The following is a 21,441-nucleotide window of genomic DNA, read 5'->3' as shown; positions in this document are numbered from 1 at the left end:
AAAGTAACCCAATTTTTTTTTTAACTCAGTTAAGTTAAAAGTTATATGAACATTTTCAATTAGCTTATTAACTTAAGATAAGTTAAGTTATTATTTTTTTTTTTATAATATCTTTATAAATACCCAGTAATATGGTTTAAATAATAAAAATCATAAATATTATTGAACACAGGAAATAGCCAATAGCTTTTCTATACATAGGTACTGAATTAATAGAATTATGAAGTAGGTACGAAAAAAATACAAAATTGAAAATACCAAAAAAAATACAACCTTTTGATTTATGAATACACAATACACTAATATAGATAAGTAGGTACTATACAATTTTTTTAAATTATTAAATAAAAATAACATGGTACCTATTTAAGAATGTACTTAATTTTAAACTCTGAATACTTTTTCAGGGTACTAAAAGTCTAAAACTGTTAGAGAATATAGCCAACTTTATACTTCAGTAAAATATTTATATTTATAAATAATTATTTAAGAAATTGATTTAACTATATTTGTAATCCCCTATTCTAGTAAATGGTTATATAATATCAATAATAATTTTTATTTTTATTATTTAATTATTTATAAATTAACTTAACTTGAATTTTATTAAAAGTAACTCGTTATTTATTAAGTTAATATCAATTAAAATAAGTTAAGTTAAAAATTAAGTTAATGAAAATTAAATTATAAAAAGTTAAGTTTAAAGTTAAAATTAACTTAACTTTTAACTTTTTAACGCGTTTATGCCCAGGCTTGCAGGTCATGCCTGTCATGCACAGGGATGACCTGCGAAATATTTTGATCCAACTTGGGTACATTATAAATTGCGGTGCATAATATAAACACTGTTATCTAAGTTTTTGATTTTGTATTAAGTTTTTTGATTTTCATCACGTAAAAATAAACATTTATAAAAAGTATTATTAGTATCAAAATTATATTTTAAAATTACTAAATACAATTTCATATAACCTACCTAGTTATTTATTAATCTATCTGATAAAAGGAATAATGTTTTTTATTTCTAATAAAAAAGTAAAACTGATTTAATTATTATCAGATGATGAAGCTTATTTAAAAATTTTGGGTTCATATTCCCAAACCTTAAACTGATTTTTTTTTTGGCGTGGTGGTGGTGGGGGGTGCAGGAACCCTTCCCCTGGATATGTCACTTTTGTGCATGGCCTGTGGTCTGGACACGATGTAAAGCTCGCGTGAATACCACTAAAAACGGGTTTTCCTTCTAAAACTAAGAAGTAAGAAGCTGAGGCTATTAAAGTTGGGCAAATGACTGAGTTTGTATAAAAAAAAAAGGAACAGCGAAAACGACAAAACCTTCTTCAACCATAATTATTAATAAATGTGTGGTATACCTCAAGCAGATATTATATATTGTGTAAGCTACAATTATTGCAGCTATCAAAAATTAAATAAACATGTTCTTTTGAAAAATAAACAATATTCAAAAAATCATGTTTAATAATTGAAATAAGATGTGTTCTAAAAATTAAGATACATGGTAACTGTCCCGTAAAATAATAATTAATAATATGATATATTATATTGTTGCTTAAGTAGGTATATTATAGTACATAGATACGTGTGGGCATAGAGAATATATTCATATTTATTACACATATTTGGATATATCCACTATTAAAATCTTAATTAGAGATTAAAAGAAACAATCATAATACATTTGAATTTTACATAATATAAAGAAAATTTGTTTTTCAATATTATGCATTTTGTATGTTTAATAAAATTAATGGGAATTTTCCTTAATCTAATAATATATTGTCATCATAGGTAACCATAATCGTAAGCCAAAACAATATTAGGTATAGGTATGTAGGTACTGAAATCTAAAATATTATTGGCTTAGAATGGGTGTTAATTAATAAATGCTCCAAATGTTTGTTAATAAGGTAAAATAAAATCGAACTGCATTTAAAAATATGTTATTGCTTAGAAACCGTAAATTGTATACATATTATATATAATATTTATATTATGAAATCATTATTTCAAGTGTGTATGTGTGTTTATTTTATCGACATTAATATAATATAATTTATAAAGGTACATTTTTAATACGTCATTATAGTTAGTGATTATTGTTGTCTGTTGTATAAAACAACCTCCACAATCACAACCACATAGATATACTACATGATTCGTTTTTCGTAAGCCTGTGTAAGCCTTGGTAATCAAACTTCAAAGCAACTTACCGGATTCGTAAATCAGGTATGAAATAGTAATTATTTCCTATAAATTGTAATAACCTATAATATATTGATTACCAATGGTGTAAATAGTGGCTGTCAAACGGAGTATTTTCTCCACCCTCTGGACGAGACTGATAGATTACCCATTACCTCTTTTTTCAATATTCATGATCTTATAATTATAAATTATATTTTTAATGATCAAAATATCAAAATATCAAATAGTGTATGTTAAAAAATTTGCCACTTCTGTCCAACATCACAAAATAATGTGACCACTACTGGGTGAAAATGAACAACAGTATTGTTATGTGCAATTTGTATGTTGGTATTTAATCACTCAAGGTAGTTTTGTGATCACGACCATATATTATCATCGCACTATTGCAGTAATTACTAAATGGGAGGGTAGACTGCATTTTGGAAATAATAATATTCTTGGAAAATTCAGAGAATATATTATTATCGTTTCGCCAACTAGCCTTACTGGTTGAGTGTTACTAGAGGGTACTTACCCTGCACAGTTTATTTATTATGACTATAGGAAATTGAAATATACGCATTTCACATGCCTACTTATAATATTGTCCATAAAATATATTTTTATTAAATAATAATCAAATCTAACCTGTACCTATATACCTATAATATATGCGTGGAAATATTTTACAAGTTATATTAATTATACTCGTGTTAATAATAAAGTTCACGAAACAATAGCGCCGGGGCTTCGCATCCTCTAAATAATAATAATTAAAAGATTCACCACTTTTGCTGGTCGTTGTTTTGATTTGAGAATATTGTAACGTGCACGCAGGACCCGGACCAATCACCATCATGTCGGACTTCGTCCAACTTAGTAAATTACTTGACGTGTATACGTTGGCGGTGAAAAAATCGAACGTCACGATGCAACTACCAAACACAGAACGTCGGTATCGTGTAAAACACGTACAAGATATAGCAACATTCATGGATGGTAAGTTGCTGCACACTTGCACGAATATACAGCGTGTTTATTGTTTACGGTTACATAATATATAATAATTTTGTTTTATTAGGAGAGTGAATTTTTTTATCCAAACCGTATAACTCATGATGTTTAATGTTTATATTAGATGTGATTAAACGGATTGGGCAGTGGCGTGTAACATAGGGTCCAAGTGTTGCTCATGTAACACCTTTAATATGGGTGGGTGCAGACAGTATGAGCTTACAATATCCTAGCTTACTACCTATATGGCTATATAGTATAAATACACCGCACTATATATTATAATATATAGGTATATAGATTTATGTTATAAAACATTTAAATCGCAATTTGTATCCACTGAGTAAATCTATTATAAATGGTGTAGTTCGGGCGGCCGGTTAAAATAAATTAGGTATAGGTTAGGGTGACCATACGTCCTGTTTTATACAATCATTGTCCTTTATTTCAGCTTTGTTTCCTGTTGTCCTGACAAACTTCTTTCAGGACGCTTTTTGTCCCGTTTTTTGCCTTACCTTCTGTTAATTTATAAATTAAATTTTAGGTATTAAATTAGGTATATTTTTTCACGATATTTTTGTATGGCATTATTGAATAGACTATTTGAATCTATACTTTTCAGTTGAATATTTGTATTTGAAAACAGGCAAAATATTTTGAAAATGTCTTCAAGTATACTAATTGATAAAATAAATGTATGATATAAATTTCAAGTGTCTACGGTTATTCATTTTTGAATTACAAGAAAATAAGAAAATCGCTACTTACGAAATCGAGTATATTCAATGTTGTAAAAATTTGAACTTCAAACACTCATAAAATTGAATTTGACTTTTTTTTTGATAAAGGTAGACAAACTTATAAGGAATCTTATATTACATTTTAGAATCATAGACTTAAAAAGAAAATTTTTTATGAATTTCTAACTCAAAATAATTTGCATATTTTCGTGATTTTTACGTATTTATTCAAAATCCGAATTTTAAATGCTTATGTAAAAAAAAAATTGTAACTGTATTTTTAATATTTTTCAACTGCCATTGTAAAAATATATTAGAAGTTTTGTATTAAATTTTTTAACTTTTTGACCCAATGAATAAAATTGTACCTATTGACATCTATAGAAAAAATATCTAAAAAAATTGGAAACTGAAAATATCTGTAAACAGCACAATTTAAAAAAAAATGTTTCTTACTTTTGTCCTATTTTTATTTTTTTAAATATGGTCACCCTTGTACAGGTACAATTATCTGTAGGTATATATTATATATTAGCCTATGGCTCCGGCAAGCACTAAATAATAGATAGATAAATAGATAGATAGATAAATCATCATAATATTAACTATAGAATAACTACGATAATAGTAATAAAACAAATTAAAACTATTAGTACTAATTAAATTATAAGTTATAAATAGTCAAAAATTAATAGTAAAAGTTAAGTTTCTATCTAGTTGACTATCTGTATAATAATATTATTATGCATCCATACTATGAATTGTTTCGTTGGAATAATTTGAACTGTCAATGCTATCGAAAAACTAAAGACCTATATTATTTGAGTCTATTTTGTGAATTAAACGTCATATTCTATGGTCTTTAATATTTTATAAACTGATTTATTCCTATTACCTATATTATACTATTTTTCGTACGCACAGAAACAACCGAGAATATCGTCAAGGATATCGAATTCGAATCGCCGCTGAATTTTTTCGATGACGTGATAATCGACTCCGACGATTATAATGTACTGACGAAAACCAAAGATTTAGTTTTGAAATCTGAAGATATGATCCGAAGCTGGATGTATAGTTTCCGGAAGGTGAGCCGAATATTATATTATTTGTAATATTACACACGTTATCACTGCATGATTAATAACTTAAAATTTGTGAATACAATTTTTCGGAAGTCTACATTTACCTGTTCTTGTTGTTAATTATTTGCCATTACTCATTAGCCATTACTTTGTAATATTTTAACGATTGTAGATGACATACTAATAAACCATACGTCATTTAAAATAAATGCATGCGTGTTACATTTTTTTAGTTTTTTTTCGATAAATACCTATCAATTAAATTTTATTTGTTAGGCCAAAAAGCGTGAAAATTTAATATTGTTAAAATAGCAGTTGGAAAATATTAAAAATACACATGCACAATTTTTTTTTATAAGCATTTAAAGTTCAAATTTTGATGAAATTTACAAATTCTTCAGTAGTTAAAAATGTATAAAATGTTCAACTTTTATAGCTAAAGATTGAAAGTTTAAAACAAGGCTCCACGTAAATAGGTTATATTTAAATTATTTTATTCACAATAATATCATCATATATACTTAGGGTATATATGATACCCTTACTAACCTTCTCTTTAAATTGTATTTACTTTTTATCAAAAAAAAAATATATAATATTAAATCTTTAAAATAGACAACTTCTAAATATAAAATATTTCATGTCTTATATTTTACTTCAGATACCAGTGCAAGTAAACAATGCTTGTACAGCCACATAACGGAAATATAAATAGCCGGATATGAAATAGGTAGTGAACATTGAACACAAAAACATAGCTAACCAACATAATATTTTAAAAAAATTGTTACAAAAACAAAATAAACAGATTTAAATATTTAATATATAAACTTAACCTTTATTTACCTGTATATTATTACTTTTATGAAAATTAATACATTTTAATGATTTTTATTTATGATAAAATAATTGAAATTAATATCGTATAAAAATATGATGTTATAAACTTCCCGCGGGTGCGCTATTTTTTATAACAAGAGAAGTAATTTCTGAAACAGTTCTAATAATATAACGTAATAATAATTGTACCTACATCTATCAAATAAAAATAAAATATACATTGACTGTACAATGAACCTTAATTTATTATAGGGCAGTAACAAAATAAAATTTGAATTTGCTTAACTCTTATACAATTTGACATAAAGTAAAATATAAATAATGTAAGTATTAAAGTCTAAAATATATAAATAGGACAAGTATACTGTATACTGTATACACTATAATACTGTATATATTCTAATAAAAAATAAAAAATATTACCATTATTTTCAAAAGCTTGCCCGCTGGAAGGTTAAATAAAATAATGAAAAAGTAGGAATGTACTTTATTACCTTTTAAACTGCTCTCCGTCTTTCCGTCAATCGTCGTCACTCGTCCCTCGTCAAAAGCCAACATTCAAATGAATTTAAATTTTATACGTGAGAAATAAAAGGTTTATTTTATTGGTCTTGGACATAATAATATTATCAATAGTCATTAAAACACACGGTCATAGGCACTAGGCAGACGCAGGCCGTAGATCGTGTTGCGGGTAGTGGTATAATGACAATTGTTACTGAGAACAAGTATTACTGATATCTTTTCCAAAATAACAAATAAGTAAATACCTAACTGTTATATTTTCTAAAAATACCTATACTCGAATTTTCCCAAATAGTACATACTAATAAGTTATAAGTTATTAATAATAACTAGTAACTAACTGTAATTATTTTATTACACATGAAATATTTTAAAATTGTAATAATAATTGATATATTTTTACTATAGGTACGCATCATACAATATTAATATATTATTATAACTTTTTTAAATGATTTTTATTCGTGTTTATATTATAAATATGAAAAAAAAATTAAAATAAATATATCTAATAAGTCAATAATAACCCTTAATTCTAAAAAAAAAAGCCGCCCTCCCCAAAAAAGCCGCCCTAGGCTATAGCCTTTTATCCTGCCCCTTAATCCGCCACTGGGCGGGTGAGCGATCCCCGCCTGGGCCTGTCGACGGTTTGGGATGCTTGAATAAATTTGGCCCGATAACTTATAAATATTTTATTATTAGCCCAAAATTGGGCCGAATTTTCTGCTTCCCCATGACCAATTTTTATTCCCAGTCCACTTCTGACAATAGTTACTATAATACCTATGCATAACACATTATTATATTAACGTCATGATCTCTAATAAGTATAATATAATATAATGAAATGTATTGTTTACAGATGATTCAGCAGTATAAATTGGAAAAAAAACAGCCAGCGTGGTTCGGGCCTCACAAAGAAATTGAGTTTTGGCGAAAAATGTGCATTAAATTTAATCGGGTGTGTTTCCTGTTCAAGAGCAATTTTGTGAAGTTTGCCGAAACGGCCATGGAGCGAACTAATTCTAGCTTGTTAAAAGTGAATACCTATGAAAACATATTATATTATACCTACATTCATAAAATACTTGTCCTGAGTCCTGACTGACTGACTGACTGACTAACTAACTGACTGATTCATCAAGACCACTGAAGCTATGGGTACCTATGACATTTGGTTAGTAGTTTCGTTTTAAAGACCCAATAAGAACGGATTTTCCGAAATTACCATTTTAAATAGGTCCTCATACAAGAATTTTGAGATTCACGGTGGTAATTAAAACTTTTTTTTTATTTATTAATGGTTGCCATTGGTTACTTGAGCAAATGAGGTAAACCCATGCATAAAATCGTCGCGTTTATATGGCCTCAATTAAAGAAACTAGGTATATCTTAAAACCAAAATATGTATGTTTGTAATTTATATACAAAAAAAAGACTCAATTTATTTTAACCGAAATCTCAGATATTGTTATTAGAGATATCAGAAAAGTTTATAAAGTAGCTTAAAAAATATACCAAGTGATAAATATAATACACTACTTGCGGTTGCCCATCTAGTTCGAATTATTCCTCATAGCTAGGTTCACTGACAACGATTTGTCCGTGAACACCAAAACTGAGGTACACTCAAATTGAGATATTTCTATGCTACCTATAGCGTTTTATTTTATATTTTTTCATTTATTTCCGTGACAAAGTTGGGTTTTACAGCTATCTTCTATAAATAAACCTAACATATGCAAATCTGTGCAAATCCACAGTTTTTGACCGATTTTCATAAAATTGTCTTCAATGGATTGATTTAGATCCACAAGAATGAAGCCGGGTTAATCAGCTAGTAACTATTGTATAATATTATTTTTACATATGATTGAACTGATGGAGAGTATCCCTTGAATATGCATATGCCAATGTTTTCCCCAGATAACTGTTCGAGTAGACAAATATATAATTTTCTCCATTCTATTATTAGTTATAATAATTAATCTAATTACTATTTATATTTAAGTATCCTATGTGGTAAGGTCTAACGGCGAATATGATTGTATTATATTCATTCTAACATGTTTTATAATTTTATTCATGAATTCAATAGGGAGATGTCTACATTTAAGTAAGTTTACCATTGATAAATATGTTTAGGCAGAGAATCTCCAACAATTATTATTATATACATTATTTTTATAATTGGAAATATTTAATATCAGATTACTAATATAATGTATACAATATATGGTTCAAGTGGGGTAATTGGAAACAATATTTTTAAATTCCACTTGTTTTATACAATTATTAGTTGTCGTAACAATTTTTGGCGATTTCTGCATTATGATCTAATCAAAACACTTTTAGTAATGACGATGTCACAATTAAAACTTTAATGTACTAAATATTTTTTAAAAAATGTCCATTTACATTTTCTCCATCAAAATAGGTATGATAAAACATATTTTTGGGGGTGAATGAAAACAAATAATTTTGTTAGTTTATTATCTGTAGGAATGACCTCTGGGGCATTTGAAAATATTTATCATTAGCATTGATTTTATATCACTTAAATGTATGAAGTACCTACGCATATTTCCATTGGCCCCATATTACTTAGTCACTAAGGGGCAAATGGGAATTTTATTAATTTTTTAGTGTTATAGAGTATAGACCTGGGGTAAATGAAAATAACACGATTTTTTAAATTTATTATCATTTTTAATTATTTTTCCAAACAAAACAGTAAACTAATCAATTTCAAAAAAAAAGTATTCACATTTACCCCAAAATAATATTTTCATTTATTCCGAGCCTCAATTTTTTTGTGTAATACTAAACTAAGAATAACTATGTACACTTTTTATATACTCCATGGTTTTAAGTCTATTATTGTATTGTTATATTATACACTTTTTTGGTCACATAGTTAGAAATGTGTACTTAGATTTTTTTCTAACGTTCTGGTGTTAAGTTCGTGCTGTTATAAAACTCTGAAATGGAAAGTTACCGCCAAGTTAGTGATAAACAAAGAAACAATTAATAAGTAAAAAAAAGTTTGTGTCAGTTATTGAGGGTCACTAAAAATTAAAATTTTTCCAAAATGAGCATCATGAAAAGTTTGAGAACCTCCAATTTAGGGAACGAAGTAGTAACTTTTAAAATAATTGAAATCAGTGAATTAAATCTTACTATAGTCACCGCTCACTCAAAAATTCACTCCGAGTTAGGTACATCACTTATTATACCTAATATCACGTAATATATTATACTATAACGAAATATGATCTTAATAACACGCTTGGCCATATATTATCATATAGTCGTGGATAATCGTGAAACAGAGAATGATGCATTTCTACAGAAAAATAAGGGAAACTGTGATTTATCTGAACTCATTCGAGAGGATGTTCGATGATCTGTACCAAACCGACATCACTCGTTTGAGATCGGCGATAGAAAACGTTTTCGATGGTATGCCGATTGCACAGTCATTTTCCAAATACGCGTTTGATAAACGATTCACAACCAAGATGCTGTTGACGTGTTTGAACCAGACAGTAATAAGTAGTGTTAACTATCTGACCGACGACTTGACCGTGGTCTTTTGGAGCCAACCTAAAACCATATTGCTCGAGAAACTCGAACGGTGCATAGAACTCAAGGAACACGTGTTCAATTGTCATAACAAATCGGTTAACAAAATAAAAATCGAAGACCGGGAGCCGTTTCGGGTATTATTCATCACGTCGTTCAGAAACTTCGTTGAATTCGTCAACCGACTCGAGAAAGTAAGTACACTAATAGCCAATATGTAATTATATTAAATTATATTATATATATCATATTATATTAAATGAGCATTCCTAATACAAGGTATGTTTGTTTGTCCTCGCCAAAATCAATAACTTTTTCTAATTAATATTTCAGGCATAGGATTTAATAGATAGCAAATATTCTCCATGTTTTTTTACCTATTATTTTTTTTTCAGATGAAAAATATGATAAAAACATATCAGTCGTATAAAGGTTTGAAAAAATCATCGATCCCAATGGTTCGTAAACTTTATTCTGAGCTGAAAGAAAAGTTCAAAACGTTTACGAAAAAAAGAGAAGACCTACTAAAATTAATTGAAGATCGAAAGTTTAAAGCAGACAGTGACCAATTTGATTCGGATGTCGTGGAATTCAAAATTCGGCTAAAAAAACATCTGAAAACCGTGATCGAAGAAACACCAGACTTCGTAAACAAAGTTGAACTGTTGAAGAAATGTGAATCTCTAAAAATGGATGATTTGGATCTCGAAATAGTGTACATTAGTACATTAAAAAATATAAACATTAGTAAATGATTTAGCATGATAATTATTACTTTCGAGTGATTCATCCATATATACGGCAGTTAATCTAAAAATATTTATTTTAGACTACAGAAATTTGTACTCTACGTACAGGGATAACGTGCCATTTACATATCACTTACCTACGATTTCTAGCCAAATCATATGGATTAAGATGATAAACGACAAAATTGAAACGCCGATGAAATTCTTTTTGGTAAAAGTTAACACTTATTGTATTCCAAAACCAAATACCACATGGTGCATTTATAAATTTACAAATTATCGTCTTACAGAGTAAGAGCGAAAATCTGTGGGGAGAAAATGTGAATACGTACAATGCTTTGTGTACCGCGCTTAGAAACCACGAACTAACTCTGCACGCAGATTGGTGCGAGCAAATTTCCGAAAAAGTAAGTACAGTTGAATAGTAGTCCTGCGTTTATTACGTACCACTACTGTATGAAATAATTTAAAAAAATGAAAATTTAATTTTGTTCAAAAATCAAAAAGGATAATATGTCGAGGACTGGCCCGTTATTAATCAGAGATCAGACAACGAGGAAGTATAGCGTCAATTTTTCGAAGTTCATTACTGAAAAAGTTGACATTGCTCAGCTCATGATGTACCAACGACTTCCCATACCTCGGAGATTACAGTTGAAGGTACAGCGTAAAGACATGATGTACCAAAGATATTTATACGCTGAAGATATCGTAAAACGATACAACCAATTACGGTATAAAACCTATTAATACTATTAAGATAATCAATGTAATTGAAGTTGTTCACGTCTACAGACAAATGGTACCAGATATATTTTATAATTTAATTAATTTTGAACTGATGAAAATGGATAAGCTGCTGATACCATTGCTTAATACGGTAAAATGGTCTTCAACCGGAGCCACAAATATAATGCACGACGTGATGAAGAATTTCAATTACAGCGAGGCATTTATAAAAACGGTATGTGTTAAATTACCAATATATATATATATATATTTATTTATTTGTTGTTAAAACCGTCGACTTCATACAAATTTGTCTTATCTACATGTAATTAATATATACCTTTGGACTTAGCTCGCCGACTTCAATTATATTTTACGAAACGAAATCGAAAATATAGCTCAATATCTATTAATCAAGTTGCCATCACATCCGGTATGGCCCCAGGAATTTAAGGAACTGAACCGGATCCATTTGGAGGATACAATGAAAATAATTTCAGACAAAACTATTTTCATAGAAGAGGTGTTCAGTTATTTGATTAAGTTGATTATTTACAGAGTGAACGATAAATATTCCTTCAAAGACGAAGACACGATGTATGATTTTTTCAACTTGAATAAAGCGTTGGAGGTTATAAAAGACACGGACGGAGAAGCTAAACGTAACGGTACGAGTTTATCCGAAATCTACATATAAAATAAACGCAGTTTTGACGGGATATACGTCAATAGATAGCTGATAATTGATAGCGCGACAATTCATAGCGGTCAATTAATTGCACGTAAATTGATCGCGAACGACTTTTCATAGTAGGACAATTTGTAGTGCCGTATAGAATTCAATAAAAATAATAATAAAATAAATTATTTAAAAAAATATACTAATAGTAAAAAATATTACAAGTCACAATTAAAATTAAACAATATTTATGTTGCCTAAAAAATGTATAATATACAAATTTAATTAATGGATATTATAATATTTATGTTGCCTAAAAATAATTATACCTGTAACTGGAAATTATGTGCTATGCCTCTTAGATAGTCTTCAATTGTTCTATTTTCATAATCTAAACAAATTTTTTTGATTTTAGCACTTCGATCTTTATATATTTTTTTTGATGGCGGTTCCATCCCAGCAACATATTGCTCTATTTTCATTCTATTTAATGGCTCCTCTTTTTGCAACGCATTTATGAATTTCCATATTGTTGAGTGGGATGAGGAGCTTAACATTGCAGAAAAACAATTGTGCCACCCTTCTACGGAGTTATTTGTTCCGGGTAAATCAGCAGACACTTAAGAATAGTAGTTCAATATATTTATTGGAAAATTGAGTTCTCTTCTTTTTTTATTTCTGTGTAAGTGACCAATCCAATTTCCCTTAAAATAATCTATTAATGGCATCAATATCTCTTCATTTTGAATATAAAAGTCTGTATCTAAAAGTTTCTCAAATGCATCGACAACTTTATTTGTTGGTACATATGCTAAAGCTGGTAACATTCGTATGTATAATGTAAAATCTGAATTTTCCCTATATTTCTTTTGTAATCCAGTTTCTTGAACGTGACGCCATTGTGATAAATGAAAAAAACAACCATTTATAGATGCATTTGGAAACTCAAATTTGACAGCATTCATTGCCCCCTTTTCAAAGTCCATCATTATATTAAGTGGGTTTAGATTAGGTATTAATGACTTTAAAGCTTGAAACATTAATTTATATATATTTTCAGTTTATTATAATAAACAGCGTGAATAGTATAAAGTTGTTGAAATATTTGAGGGGCACATGAGAATGTTCCGTCACAAAACCAATTTTCACAGTTAACCATTAATTCGCGGTTCCGTTTTGTACAGAATAATAGAATTCGATTTGTCTCAGATCTGTAATAAAATTGTAAAAATTGCTCACCATTCGTTGTTTTCGTGAATCGGTCTGGAATTTCAAAATTAAAATTTTGAGGATTAATTGGAGCTCCTAAATGAGTTTGACGAACTGTCTGAACGGTTCTTTTTAGAGTTTGCACATTTGGTAATTGTCCAGCAACTGAAGCAGATACCTTTATATTTTATAATAAAAATAATATTAATAATAATAACATTTATAGAAATAATTCTCATTATTGATATCACCAATAACACGAACGCGGCCTCGGCATTTATTTTTAAAACGTACGCATCTCCATATTTTTTTTTTGTACTCCATTTTTTTCGAAATGGTACATAAAACCTTGATGAACTAATATATTTTTACCTCTTTCACTTTTTATATATTTTAAAGACATTTTAAAATTACTATATTATATAGGTAATAGTTAGAAGTAGCACTGTTATAATATTATGGTGTTGTACCGACTGACAAGTGACAACTGATATACTGTATTGTATAGGTACTAGTATAGGTATTGAATATAGTCTCATTATCTTTATTGCCTATATTATTTTAGATAGTAATATTAAGTTTCCGATTCTGATATATATCGGTTTTATTAGGTTTGATTTTATTCAAGAAATCTATACGACGCTATAAATTGTCATACTATCAAAAGTCGCTCACGATCAATTTACGCGCTATAAATTGACCGCTATCTATTGTCGCGCTATTAATTATCCGCTATCTATTGACGGGACACCGTTTTGACGCTTGCTTGTAATCACATTTTTTTACACACGTTTTATGCAAAGAAAAATATTATTTTATACAGACGAAAAGTTTCCTGCTGCTGCCCATCCTACAAGTAGACAAGTTGATGACTGGTGTATGAGTGTTTTTAGGTTCTATAATTTTTTTTACACAAAGTCGCTGATAAACACGATGCGCAATACTTTCGATCATATGATAAAAGGGTTGTCTTGTCAGTGAGTATCCGATTGATTTTCGGCAGCAAACTGTTTAACAACAATAATAATAATAATAATATTTTATTAACATAGACGTCAATTAAATTCGGATCGGTCACCGATGTTGAAAATCAAATTAACTCTGGCTGATTCTAACATTGGAGTTGAACCATCGTGGAGAGTAATTAACTCGGCTTTGAAGCATGTGTCTTCAAACGCACTGAATGCGACGACAACATTAACACGTTTGGGTTTTCATCACTTAAAAGTAAATCAACTTTTATTATATTATATACTTTTGTAGTATTGTCGATAATTATTTTATTTGATGGCACAAAGTGTTGAAGCAATGTGATCTAACTTACGGTTCGAGATCACTTTTTGATAAAATTATAAAAAATCAATTACATCCACGGCGTTTATTTTCAAAATACTATATAAGGTCTAATTTGACTAAATACATAATGAAACGTGCTTAGTATTTCAAATATTATGTATACGCACACTTATTAATATCTATATCAAACTGCACCTAGTGTATCTAGGTAATATATTTCTCTCTCTCTCTCTCTCTCTCTCTCTCGCTGTCTGCACCTGTTTGTAGTCATTGAGACTAAATATTGTCTAACATATTGCTCTCCATTAATTTCTATCTTCTAATGTAAATATTATATTGAAGTATTATGATTTATGATACGCAGAGAAACGATTATTGCTATAAGAAAACTATATCTAAGAACAAGGACGTGCATGGTGCTGCCAAAGAAGTAGGAAATGCTACAAAACCATTAAAAATGGAAATAGAAAACGTCGTATCCGTAACGATATGTCCACTTATTATAAAAATACATATGTTTTAAAGTGAAATATTATTTTCAGCTATACGCTAATAAATATCAAGAAATTTGGGTACAATTTCATCAGAAAATAGAAAAAATCAATTGGTTGTTAGAAAAACAAACTGAATTGGACACAATTCGATATGTATTTGACCATATGAAACATACAATCAATATGATATACGATGAACCTCTGAGTGTAGAAATTGGACCTGTGGAAATCCAATTAGGTAATTATTAAAATTAGCACTTAATTTCTGTTTTTATTATAATATTATATTATTTAAGCAGCATTGTTCCCTAAAACTGTTTGTATTGTTAGACGAATTCAAAGAGTCACTACACGATGAAATCAAAGATTGGCAAATATTATTCGCCAATGGTATATTAGAATCTTCTAAACTGAAATACTTGTGTAAATACATAGCAGAGAAATATAGTATAATTTCGTCACCAATCAACGATTTGGTCGATGCCAGAAAGGTGATAATATGTTTAGAAGAACTAGAAAATAATTTAACAGATTTAGACAATGAAATAGAAATTACCGTTGACGTGTACGATTTGTTAAGTGAATACCAAGTCCCAATAAAGCCTGACGATGAGCGACAGTTGAATATACTCACCGAAACTTATAAAAAACTCAAATTGGAGGTGACATTCATAAATCATGATAATATACAAACGAATATAAAGAGTGCTATTCTTATTAGTACTAATAACATTAAAATATTTGCGTTATTTTGTAGATGTGCAACGTACCGCAAAGACTGTTGGATATATACATCCCTTTGAGGACGGAATTACAAGAAGGCATAGCAAATCTTAAGTCAGATATAGTGGTTTTTGACAAACAATTCATTGAAAGAGGTCCTATGGTCGATGGACTAATGCCTTCCGAGGCCGCTGAGAGGTAAAACAAAAATAAACATATATGATATTATGGAATGGTACTTTTAAGGTTATTAAACTTGCTTTCGTTTAATCTATGCTTAGGGTTTTACTATTTCAAGATCGTTTCGACGAGTTAGTCTCGTTGATGGAACGTTATCAGGATGGAGAGCGTTTGTTCAAAACGCCAGTGACCTTATATCCTACACTGAATGAAACTAGACGAGTTTTCAACTTACTAAAAAGACTTTATGATCTATATAGTGCAGTCAATCGTTCCATTCAAACCTGGTCGAGTACACTGTGGAACCGTTTAAAAATAGATGACATTATTGATAGTTTAGCAGAGTACACACAAAAGTGTCGTAAACTTCCTAAAGGTCTAAAGGAATGGCCAACATATGAAGAATTAAAAAATAACATTGACGAATGGTCGGATAAAATGATTCTAGTAGAAATGATGTTTAAGAATTCACTAAAACCTAGGCATTGGGAAATGATAGAAAATGCGACTAGTACACTATTCCCAGTAAACGATCATGATTTTGCACTCAAAGATATTATGTCTGCTCCTTTATTGAAATATAAAGATGAGCTGGAAGATATATGCCAGACAGCAATCAAAGAGATTGACATTGAAGCAAAATTGCGTCAAATAATATTCGATTGGTCGACTATAAAAATAGAATTGGCTAGTTTTAAAAACAGAGGATTATTACTTGTAAAAGGACAAGAAGTAGCGGAAGTCGTAGCCATACTAGAAGATTCACAAATGATTATGAGCTCATTAGCATCCAATAGGTAAGACGTGTAATTTTTTATTTATTTATTATTTTTATAATATCATTACTAGCTGATTCCGCGCACTTTTTCGACCGTACAAAATGACAACTCTTAAATAAATTGTAATTGTTCAACTTCTTTTGGGTGTAACTCTCTGTAGTAAGTGCAACTCGGCAATGTGTGAAAATTAGATTTGATGCATGCTTGTACCTGATTTGTCCGATTTATTAATAAATAAATGGCAACCAATATACAAATAAAACACTAATTTCTACTAGTTATTTCTCCTATAGCTAAAAGCAACCATTTATAAACAAAAATTTCCATCGTAAATATCAAAATCCTTGTTTGAGCACCACCCCGGGGTCAGACCTACCGGATCCAATTGTGAATCTAAATCATCCCGGGAGCCACTCAAACAGACTCAAACCATTCAAACAAACTTGTTTTACTCTCTTATATATTATACAAATGCAAAATAAAATATGACTAGTGATATACAAAAACAATGATACTTATGAACTGTTTGTAGGTATAATATTGCGTTCAAGTCAGAAATAATGGATTGGGTTAAGAAATTCGCAGTGACCAGTCAAGTCTTGGAAAATTGGATTCTTGTGCAAAATCTTTGGATGTATTTAGAAGCCGTTTTTATCGGTGGTGATATATCTAAGCAACTACCACTAGAAACAAAACGTTTCACTGTAAGTTATTTTATCGATATTTTTTATCATTGATGCATTTACAAGGTTTACGTTTAGGCTATAGATAAATTGTGGGTAACTTTAATGAGCAAAGCACGATTTCTCGAGAACGTCATTGAAATATGCACCGGAGATGGGTCTATGGAAATTTTACTGCCGTACATGCTTGAACAGTTGGAGTTGTGTCAAAAGTCATTAGCGGGGTATCACAACCTATTACAATCAAATTTATACTTATTTTATTATTTAATATTCGTATAATTTGTCTCATAGCAGTGTAGCAATTCGCAAAATTCTTGCATGGCTAGACTGTCTTTGAGGCAAGTGCCTATTAAATATTATGAACTTATAATAATAGTTGATCAATTAGGTACTTGGACCAAAAAAGAAACATATTTTCGAGGTTTTACTTTATATCGGACCCAGTGCTTTTGGAAATTCTGGGTCAAGCTTCGAACTCGCATAACATTCAACCTCATTTGCTGAGTCTTTTTGATAATACTGCAAAGCTGATATACTTCGAGTCCGAATACGATAAAGTGCGAGATATCGTATCCAAAGAAGGTGAAAAAATCACATTGGAACATCCCGTATTATGTACTGGAGGAGTGGAAAATTGGTTAAACGTTCTGCTTGATGAATCGAAATTTTCTGTGAATCAATTAATAGCGAATGTGGATAATTACATTATGAAAGACCCAACATTTTCAATTATAACGATGGTTGAATTATTTCCTGCTCAAGTGCGAATATTTTTTTTAATAGATCCATAGATTTAAACATCTAGTATATTTATTCGATTGTACATTAACAGATCGGTCTCATCGGTATACAAATGCTGTGGACAATTCGAACAGAATATGCTCTTAAAAATTCTATCACCATGAAAAAAATTATGAAAGACACTAATCAAGAATTTCTTAAGCTACTCAATATACTTATTGACGCCACTACTAAGAATCTGACCAAAAATGAAAGATTAAACTATGAGACTTTGATTACGATACACGTCCACCAGAGGTTTAAAGAATATACATGAACATTATTATTAACTGTTTGTCAGAAATTGAAATATTACGTGTTTACTTTAGGGATATATTTGAATCATTATACCAAAAGAAGATCACAAACCTATTTGATTTTGAATGGTTAAAACAAGAGCGGTTTTATTACACAGAAGAATTGGACCGGTGCGAAGTTCGAATAACCGACGTGTTGTTTGTGTACCAAAATGAGTTCCTGGGCTGTTCAGATAGGCTTGTAATCACGCCACTCACAGATCGATGTTTCATTACCTTAGCCCAAGCAGTTGGTAAGATATCCCAAAACAATTTGGGACGATATACGAATCTATCATAATTTTAACTAGTTTTTAGTTGGGGTGTAAAAATAAAAAAAAATCCCAGTACTTTATAATTGAGAATAACTAACAAAAAACTCTAAGAAAACGAAAATATTATCGCAACACCAGTTTTTAACAAAGTCCGTTTTGTTTAGGCATAATATGGTACAATATGTTATAATTTGTATAACTGTAGAAAATTGACATTTGTATCAAATATTTATAATCCATTTTCTATAAATTTTATAATTATTAAATTATAATATTTTTTTCACTCTATCTTTGTCTTAAATCACCCACGTTTTGTCCCCGTAATAATTACTAACCATACACATGTTATACTAACCCTCTGATGTTTTGTCTCAGTCAATTATAAGGTAAGACATTTGGTCCACGAGAGTTATAGAACGTTATTTATAATAATAATAATAACCATTATCGTAGGCACGATTAATATACAGGATACAAAACGATTTGCCTTATCAATAATATTTTTGTGTTTCCTTCTCATATTATCAAGACAACTAGGTACCGCTTAAATAAGATTATTCTGCGATACTGGAAAAATTAGGGACTAATGTCTTATAACACATGTACATTTGATTAGTACTATAGTAGTCTTGCGGCAGCGTGAGAAGGTGTGGGTATCATTTATCATATGTTTGTTTCGTGTCCTGTATATTATCTTAATTTCGTAGCCATGGGACGTTTGGTACCGCGGTATTTTAAATCCATCAAATTTAAATCTCTATTTTTTTTTAATTAAAATTTCAATACTTATTAAAAAAAATGAAAAATTTCAGTATAATTATTAAATTTATATTCATTGCAGTATAATTGTCATCATTCAATTTTAAATAATATGTATTATATAAAAATATAATACATTTACATTTTCATAATTATATATGTTTTCTTTTATATTTAAAATGTCAATACCATATATAAATTATTTACATTAGATCACTTATTTTTTTAAATTATATAAAATTAAGTTACCTACTATTTATAATATTTGCATTGTACCTACTCTATTGTAAATTTATTGTATTTTTATATAATTCACTTAAATTATTTAAATTTGACTGATGACAATTATATTGTAATACATTTAAATTTGATAATTAAAATTTGAAATACCGGGGCACCAAACAATAAACATCCTACCTTAATAATTCACGAGGATCAAACGTCCATGGACTCATATTTTGACCTGGACGATACGGTGGGGACAAAGCGTCCGCGATTCGCATGAAACTTACTTAAACGCATTACTTCTATATAGACTCTTAATCTGATATATCCATACATATAAACCTGACGGAAATTTACAGGTATGAATATGGGCGGCGCACCGGCGGGACCAGCGGGAACAGGGAAAACGGAGACGACGAAAGACATGGGAAAATCACTCGGGAAATACGTAGTTGTTTTTAATTGTTCGGATCAAATGGACTACCGTGGACTAGGTCGTATTTTCAAAGGCTTAGTGCACTCGGGTACGTGGGGTTGCTTTGACGAGTTCAACAGGATTGAACTTCCGGTACTTTCGGTGGCCGCTCAGCAAGTTTACACCGTGTTTATGGCCCGCAAAAGCAATAATGAAACATTCATTTTCAGGTATTCGTTGACCAACAGAATTTTGGACCTCCATCGTGGGTACCGTCATTTTTACTTTTAACGATTTTTTCTTTTTCTAGCGATGGCGATACGGTTCCTATGAACCAAGAATTTGCGATATTCCTGACCATGAATCCTGGATATGCTGGACGCCAAGAACTACCAGAAAACTTAAAAGTTCTTTTTCGGAGTGTAGCCATGATGGTTCCCGACCGATTGGTAATTTATTTATCAACTAAATTAATTTAATACCTCCGTATTATTATTATCAATTAAATGTAATAACCAATAATTAATTATGAACAACTAATAGCGAAACTTAAATACAGTAAAAAATACACATTGCTCACGTATTTTATATTAATAACTAGCCGACCCGTCACAGCTTCGCCCGTGATTGGTTGTTTATTTTGCCTCCAGACGTTTATATGTATAATTTTTTATTCAAATTTTATCGTTTAATGTGATCGGAAAGTAAACATAAAAAATGGTTAATGAAAACGTATTGAAATGTTTCTAGCGGTAATAATGATAAATATATTTTTATCAAAAATAGCTGATCCCGTGCACTTCGTTGCCCGTTAAATGTAGGTACCAAATCTATAGACTCAAACTTTGTTAAATTCGTTATTTAATAATCGATGTATGGTGTTCAAAACTTATCTTAACTTTTCCGTGGCCCAGAATAAAAATTCTGGTTCGCAGCAGTATATTATCAGGTAGGCAATCTACCTGCGGCAGATCGTGGACCCCGTGCTGTTTGTACATAAGTGTATGATTTAACTCTAAAGTATCAAAGTTATACAAAGTTTATCATTTTTACTTAATTCCACCTACGGTGGATTAGTATGATCCATCAATACAAAATCCTAACCTAACCTAACCGTACTAAAATCCAATGAATAAAAAAAACCAAATTTAGTCCTTATTAAATTAATCT

At 29.7% G+C, this 21,441-nt stretch overlaps 2 protein-coding genes across 2 annotated transcripts in view; one reads left to right on the top strand and one right to left on the bottom strand.

Moving 5' to 3' along the window:
• LOC115033140 (dynein heavy chain 5, axonemal-like) overlaps window positions 1–3,067 on the bottom strand; it is an 8,733-nt gene extending 5,666 nt beyond the window's left edge. Inside the window, exon 1 of the mRNA XM_029485212.1 lies at window positions 3,062–3,067. Within this exon, the coding sequence (XP_029341072.1) occupies window positions 3,062–3,067 (6 nt within the window). The remainder of the gene's footprint in view (window positions 1–3,061) is intronic.
• Window positions 3,068–15,922: 12,855 nt separating this feature from the next.
• LOC100572776 (dynein heavy chain 5, axonemal) lies at window positions 15,923–20,738 on the top strand (the record flags this gene model as incomplete). The annotated part of the gene is made up of 7 exons (XM_029485211.1): window positions 15,923–16,853; window positions 17,368–17,539; window positions 17,597–17,742; window positions 17,910–18,290; window positions 18,658–18,851; window positions 20,216–20,501; window positions 20,582–20,738. Coding segments are annotated over exons 1-7 (2,040 nt in total), but the record flags the coding sequence as incomplete, so codon positions are not given.
• Window positions 20,739–21,441: the final 703 nt, after the last annotated feature.

Source organism: Acyrthosiphon pisum, chromosome X, assembly GCF_005508785.2.
Source record: "Acyrthosiphon pisum isolate AL4f chromosome X, pea_aphid_22Mar2018_4r6ur, whole genome shotgun sequence".
NCBI classification, from domain to species: Eukaryota; Metazoa; Arthropoda; class Insecta; order Hemiptera; family Aphididae; genus Acyrthosiphon; species Acyrthosiphon pisum.
The sequence above is the reverse complement of the archived record's forward strand: the minus strand, read 5'-3'. Positions and strand labels throughout refer to the sequence as shown.